The sequence below is a fragment of a genome, unplaced genomic scaffold (assembly GCF_019419815.1).
Source record: "Pyrus x bretschneideri cultivar Hongxiangsu unplaced genomic scaffold, Pyrus_bretschneideri_v1 Contig121, whole genome shotgun sequence".
NCBI classification, from domain to species: domain Eukaryota; kingdom Viridiplantae; phylum Streptophyta; class Magnoliopsida; order Rosales; family Rosaceae; genus Pyrus; species Pyrus x bretschneideri.
This window is the reverse complement of record NW_025999415.1, coordinates 591,248-598,984: the sequence shown is the minus strand read 5'-3', so window position 1 is coordinate 598,984 and position 7,737 is coordinate 591,248. Positions and strand designations below refer to the sequence as shown.

The window sequence follows — 7,737 nt, the reverse complement described above, 5'->3', positions numbered from 1 at the left end:
CCTAAATTCACACAAATCCCCATTGTGCGCAGCAAGGAAGGAATGAGGAGCCACCTGGAGTGTTTCTAGGTGTATTCTATCTTTGTTTTTAATGTTTAAGTTTAATTATCTTTGTTTTGCAAACATGAGGAGCTAAACTTGTTTTAGCTAGAGGAGACTTTGAAACCATGATTATATTTGCAATATGAATTGATTTCATCCAATTATTGTTTCATAAATCATGAATGCGATTTACTTATCTGTTTGATTGATAACTTATTCTTGTATGTTGATTAAGGAGGCCTACTTAGTTTGCATGCATGAATTTGATGCTAGAATATAAGGGAGTTTCACGTAATAGTTATTCACTTATATTCACAAGTAGTGGAAGTCACTAGTCATGATTGTGTTAAGTGAATCATTGGCAGGAGTCTCATGCATTTCATAGTGATGAATGCCTTGTCAATACTTATGATTTTCATAGAACTTAATGACTTTTGATATGTATCTCTATCATGCATTTCATATAGGGAACTTGAGAAAGATAATTTGGTTGTAATGCGTATTCATTCAATTAAATGAAATAAGGAAAATCTGATGGTTGGTTGTGCGATGCAATTAACTTGGGGCATTGTCATTCATGGTTTAAAGGAATAATAACTAGAAATCGATTTGTATGCATGTGTGTCATGTGTGGAGATGAACCCTTTAGCTAGCCATTCACCCATATTTCACCCAATTTTGTCCAAGTTGTTTAGAGTCTTTACAATCTGCCTGTTTTTACCTTAATTTCGTCCAAAATCCAATCCCCCTTTACTTGGTTGTGTCTTTTAGTTAGAATCTGTCCAAATTTATGTTTTTTAAGTGTTTTGAGTCAAAGTTAAGTTAGAATTGGTCCAAATCACCCTTTAGAGTCTAGTTTGAGTCTATTTGATTGTTTTGTGCTATTTTGAGTCTTTTTAGTTTGTTTTGAGTCATATAAGTCTAGTTAAGTGTTTTTTAAGTTTGGTTTTGTGTTTTTAAGTCAGTTTAGAGTAGATTAGCATCCCTTCTAATCCCCGGCCTAAAACTATCCATACTTTCATATACTACAATCATAGGGTTTTAATTTGCGTGTTAGAATATTTCACATCAGCATGCACGCACTTTAGTTGGCACTAAAGTACAATGAAACTTGACCAGCTTTAATTATGTTTTCCTTCTCTAAGATAATGAACATTCAACCTAATTCATCTTAGCAATAAGGCTATAAGCAGTCTGACCTTACTCAATTCACGGGTTTTGTCTAATTATTTGCATAATTACTCCTTAATCTAAGTCGTCTCTCTATATTAGTAGATCCACTACTATAAACGATTTAAGTTAGTATACCTAACCTTGGAAGCAAAAACTTGTTGCAGACTCGCAGTGTGAAGTCATATCAACAAGTTGTAAATTTTGTTTTACCGTCCCCAAGTGGTATAAACTATTTGAATTGTTGGGTGGATGTGTTGTTTTTGTTGTTATATTGTATGCAAGTTTTAGGAAATGTTATAGTTTTAGGGGAGGTTCTACCTAATTTTCGGTAGAAAATAGATTTGGTTTTTCCAAAAAAAAAAAAAAAAGGGCCCTTGCAAATTACTTAAGATGTCATAGATGTCCATTCGCACCACGATCGAGAAGATCACCATTATGTGGGATCCTCAACATCGTGCAGCTGCCACAAAGGAGCAGCACAGTGCATTGGCCACCGACATTGTCTTGGTTATCAGGAACCATTGCCCCCTCATGTGGAAGTCATGGAAAGCCGTCCCACATGAAGTCAAGCCATTCTTCAAGAATTATCAGTAAGTATTTTCAACCTCAAATACTAAATTTTTATAAAAGTATACAAATATTTTAAATTTTAACTACTATTTATTTGTTGGGTTTTGCAGCATCACTATGAGCCCTCCAACCTCGATACCAATCAAATGTAGTACATCAATTACCCTTTACTCCGGTAGGTTCACTCAATGGAAGAGCGACCTCCACAAGCATTATGAACTATATTACGGTCCGAAGGTCGCTCTAGCAGTTGGGTGCCCTATAGAGTTGGTGGATCGTCGGGATGAATGGGAGTGGCTCTGCGGCCATTTTCAAGACAAGAAATACCTCATACGTATAATATATTAATCAGAAATTTTACAATTTTAAATAAAATTTCCATTTTTTCGTTCATTTGTTATAAATATCTAAACTAATACGTTTTTTTTTTTTTTTTTTTTTTTTTTTTATTTTTTTATTTTTTAAATTCAACAGAAAAAAGTGAGGGCAAACTCAATCAATTGATCGAAGAAGAAACTTCTTCACCGAGCCGGTTCACGATACTTCTCTTATAGGTTGGAGAAGCGACGTAAGGTAATCGTCTATTTATTTTAAGTTTTCAATCCTTGTACTCTTTATTAAACAATTGGTAATCTATGTTAACACTTTTTAAATTTTTTCAGGGGAGTAAAAGTTTCCTGAAATTGACATGTTCAAGGAGGTGTACGTTCTGTCACATCCCGGCCCGGGGCGGACCACTTCCCGGGTCCACTCCACCACCGTAGCACGATATTGTCCGCTTTGGGCCCCAACCATGCCCTCACAGTTTTGTTTTTGGGAACTCACGAGCAACTTCCCAGTGGGTCACCCATCATGGGATTGCTCTAGCCCCATTCTCGCTTAACTTCGGAGTTCCTACGAAACCCGAAGCCAGTGAGCTCCCAAAAGGTCTCGTGCTAGGTAGGGATGGGAATATATATTTAAGGATCACTCCCCTGGGCGATGTGGGATGTCACATGTTCAGCCTGGGGATGAGCTGAAAGAGTAGCTTCATGTAAGTTATTTCAAATTTTTAATATTCAATTAGTATTAATATTAATTACATGTATATTAAAATTAATTTGTTTATTTCATTTTTCTAGTCCACCATGGTGGAGAAGGGCTAGACCAATCTAGAGGAGGTGGCTTCCCAGCTTTCCGTAAAGATCCCGATCTAGGAGGTGTTTCCCCTGGGGATGTTGGCTTTCAGATCATGACAGACACACTCGATTAGACTTTCGGTCGTACGCATGGGAATGTTCACGGGGACTTGGAAAAGCCTATCTTCGGGACCCGTCTGCCTCATCCTCCAGGCAAAGGACAAAGGGGGTCGAAACGCTAACATTTGAAGTGGCAGACTTGAAGGAGCGGATTACGGCCCAAAACAATTTGATGAACCAAATTTGTCGTGCACTTCAAATCTCTGATATTCACTTCCCCGACGTTGAACCATCTCCAGAAACAACCTCCGAGCCCCCCGCTACAGCAACTACGACCTCTCAGCCCCTCGATGCAGCAGCAATACCAATAGCCGACGATTGTGACGTTGAGGACTTCTTATTTAGTTTTGTTTTACATTGTTTTCAAATTTAAAAATGCATTTTTCCATTAGATGTACATTTTCAATAATTTTTTAATTCAAAATTCTTCTTTACATTTTCTATTTTTAATTTCATTAAATTAATTTTTACATATAAACCAATATTAGCAACATTTAAAAGGAAAAAAAAATTAAATAAATACTGAATAAATAATAAATTATTTAAAAGAAAACTAATTTTAAAATCTTATTGTGATGAACTCTATATCCATCGCGCAAGAGTTTGTAGGTCGAACATCTATGTTCATCGCGCAAGAGTTTGGGGGTCAAACCCCAGTTTCGTCGCTCGGTCACACGCAACGACCATCAACTCTATCCCGCAACCTTTATTTCGTGCAACAAAGAGCATTCCTTCGTCGCGCAATGCCTGACATCACGAGCTTTGCGCAATGCTCTCTTCGCCGCCCAATGTTTCTGACGATGGTTTTGGCATTTGCGCGACGGTTTTGGATAGCCTAGTGTTAAATCCACGGCCCCACATAGAGTTAAAGATAACTCTGAAATCCTTTTCGGCCAGAGTCACTTCATTTCCAATTGCACTTGGAAAACCGAAGGGGACTGCATCATATGCATACGTATTTGTAGTTTGTTGTTTAGTTTAATATATATACTTCAATACCAAACTATATTATGTTGGAAGAAAAATAGCCAAAATTTCCTAATGATTTTCATGATTCTCCAACAAATGGACTGCAACCATGGAGCATATATATTGCGAACCAAACTTGTAACCCTAGATTGCCACAAATGATGAAGAAACAAACCATTAGGGAAAGGTACTCACTCTTAATGTAATATTTCACTTATCTTAACCATTTCCAGTAAAGAATCTGTAATACATCGACCTCGTAATATAACTAGGTTTTTTCTGATGCAATGCGACAATAAGGACGGGAAATCAAGCAACAACTTTAAAGCATGACAAAACCTCAAAAATTATGATGGAATAATATGAAAGATAAAAGCCTAACAACAAGGGATGAGACAGTCATTTTATTCGTTTTAGTAATCCGTCTCTGTAATAATTCTGTTGTTAGTCAATCAAATCGAATTGGTTTTTGGTCAATTAATTTTCAATAGTAAAAAAACCGGAAGAGGGAAACTAGGGTCGGATCCTGCCACTTTTGCAATAACTACATTTCGGACCAAAGAAAGTGACAGTCATGCGAGGGACATTTTGGGGTGTGGGGTGGAGGGGCGGGGCTTATGGATTTACCCACCTAACCCACCCATTTCAATGAATCTTGTTATTCCTCCACTAGAACGGCGAGGTTGCAGGTAACCGTGGCCTGAATGTCGGTTGGTGGGTTTCTTTTCGGCGTAGGGTAGTTTGTTGTCTCCCTTAACGAGTGTTGTGGTCGCGTTATAGCATTTGTTGGATGTTGTCTTTGCGTTTGAGTGATGACTTTATGTGTCTTGATGTGTGACCTCGCTATTCGGCGATGACCGGCTGTAGTCACCAACACAAATATGTTTGCGTCTATTGTATTTGTGACATATTTGTGTTGGTGACGATTGTAGTTTTTTCATACTTGTAATAGTTGTTTAGGGGTTTACTCAAGTTGTTTGTTTGAGCATATTCACTCCAAATCAATTTCTTGATCACTAGAACTTTGTACCAAAATGACACCTATGTACCTGTTTGTAATGTTTTATGAAATGTCACTCTATCTCTTATTGTAAAAAATAAAAAAATAATAAATAATAAAAGTTAAAAAAAATTAAAAAGAGAAGCCAATGCCCCAATGGTATTGGTTGGTTTCCTTTTCCCGCGACATGAAAGTATTAAATTAAACAAGAGGAAGAGAGAAAGAAAGACCTTCCACTAACCCTAGAAACTATTATATATAGAGGCTTATCAGCCTTTATGCATCTTTATATTCTGCATGAATTCTAAAACCCAAAAATTCAACTTCTCACCTTGTGCAACTTACCAAAATATATAATTAGTAGTAGTTTATATTCTGCATAATTAAAGGCTCATCAGCCTTTCTGCATATTTATTTCTGCATACAGCGTCCACTGGTTTCTACTTCCCAAAATATAGGGTTCAATTTGTTCTCACATTTGTGTCATGACATTGACAGTGACAAATTAACCCCATAAAATTCCTGAAATTCATCCATATATTTCAAGTGAAAAGTAGAACTCTTCTTTGTTATTTATAGAATTAATTTATATTGAGCAACCCAACATGAAGAATTGCAAGTTTTCACTGCTTGTTTTCTGCATTTCATTCTTTTGCTTCTTATTAGTGTCCAACCAAGCCTGCAGATGGCATAACCATACAAAACAGACGTACTCTCAAAAGCAATCCCACATTTCACCACCTCCTTGCTCTCCGGCTGATCCCACTACTCCTCCCGAAGAGCCGCCTACCAAGCCGTATCATTCCTCCGGTATTTTTGATGTAAGATCATTTGGTGCTGTTGGAGATGGCCAAACTGATGACACCACGGCGTTTAAGATGGCATGGGACACAGCCTGCCAAAGTGATGAATCTGCTGCAAGGATTCTTGTTCCCCAAGGTTTCTCATTCATGATACAATCTACAATATTCACTGGTCCCTGCCTTGGGGGCCTGGTGTTACAGGTAATGTACTAATTTTAGGCCTTTGATTTGGATTAACCTTTACCTTACTTTGGGCCAATCAGTTGATGGAGTACTATTTTTTTTGTTTGTTGGTATTGTGTATATTTGGTAATGAGAAGGTTGATGGAACTCTAGTGCCACCTGATGGACCAGGATCCTGGCCAAAGCACATCAGCAGGCACCAATGGCTGGTCTTTTACCGAATCAACGAGATGTTGCTGCAAGGCGGTGGTGTAATTGACGGGAAAGGAGAGAAATGGTGGAATCTTCCCTGCAAACCCCATAGGGTATTTTTTTTTAAATATAAATTTGTTCATATTCTGTCTGATACTTTTTTTTGGGGTGATTCAAGCAATTTCTGATTCCATGAAAATTCAATGGCACAGGGCATAAATGGAACCACATTGCCAGGACCATGTGATAGCCCAATTGTGAGTTGAAAACATTGCATATATGTTTATCATATATATATATGTGTGGATATATACATACATACACATATATATATATATATATATATATATATATCAGCTATATATGTTTAGTAATGAGCTCTAATGACATAAATTTGAATAATGCAGGCTATTAGGTTCTTTATGAGCTCCAATTTGACAGTTCAAGGACTTAGAATTAAGAATAGCCCCCAATTCCACTTCAGATTTGATAGTTGCAGGAATGTGCATATAGAATCCATTTCTATATCATCACCTGCTAAAAGTCCGAATACAGATGGGATTCATATAGAGAAAACATATGATGTCCAAATTTATAACTCAGTCATTTCTAATGGTTAGCCTTAAACTACTTCCAATATCTTCAATTTTTTCTCGTTAATTTTCTCATGAAAAATTCGTTACATCATCTACCTGTATGTTAAAAGACCCAGCTCTCTTCTGTTCTGCAGGTGATGATTGTGTATCGATTGGATCAGGCTGTTATGATGTAAACATAAGGAACCTTACTTGTGGACCTGGTCATGGAATCAGCATTGGGAGTCTCGGAAATCACAACTCACGAGCAAGCGTCTCTAACATTACTGTTAGGGACTCGATAATGAAAGGGACGGATAATGGAGTTAGGATCAAGACATGGCAGGGCGGGTCTGGATCGGTGTCTGGAGTAACATTTAGTAACATTCACATGGATAATGTTAGGAACCCTATTATGATTGACCAATACTACTGCCTTACCAAACGGTGCACCAACCAAACTTCAGCAGTGTTTGTATCGGACATACTCTATTCGAACATAAAGGGGACTTATGACGTTCGGAGTTCACCAATGCATTTTGCCTGTAGTGATGCTCTCCCATGCACTAACTTGACACTCTCAGAAGTTGAGCTCCTTCCTGCAGTAGGATATAAGGTATCTGATCCGTATTGTTGGAATGCTTATGGAGAGCTGCAGACACCAACAATTCCACCAGTCTCTTGCTTGTTGGATGGTGTTCCTCGATCCCTACTGGGCCATGAAATTGAGCGTTGCTGATTAACTGGTCTCATTTGTAAAGTAATCCACGTCTGGGCAAAATTAGTTGAGGGATTATGAATCCGTCCATCCGGTAAACCTCCTTATGTGAGTATAGAGGACGACTGTTGTTTTATGTTCTCCCTACATATATACATAAATATGAAGTATGTTCTGTTTTTTCTTCCTCATGTTGATGTCTATATATGAATTTTCTTTTCTTCTAATTGAAAAAGCTAATGAAATTAGGTCCTGACTATTCCACCACAATCCA

At 37.6% G+C, this 7,737-nt stretch overlaps 1 protein-coding gene across 1 annotated transcript; it reads left to right on the top strand.

The window, feature by feature from the left end:
- The first annotated feature begins 4,973 nt into the window (after positions 1–4,973).
- Positions 4,974–7,507, top strand: LOC125474615 (polygalacturonase At1g48100-like). Its single transcript, XM_048578501.1, has 5 exons — positions 4,974–5,996; positions 6,116–6,283; positions 6,383–6,427; positions 6,578–6,785; positions 6,901–7,507. The coding sequence occupies exons 1-5, from the start codon at positions 5,598–5,600 to the stop codon at positions 7,482–7,484; spliced, it is 1,404 nt and encodes a 467-aa protein (XP_048434458.1). The 5' UTR covers positions 4,974–5,597; the 3' UTR covers positions 7,485–7,507.
- The last annotated feature ends 230 nt before the right edge of the window (positions 7,508–7,737 follow it).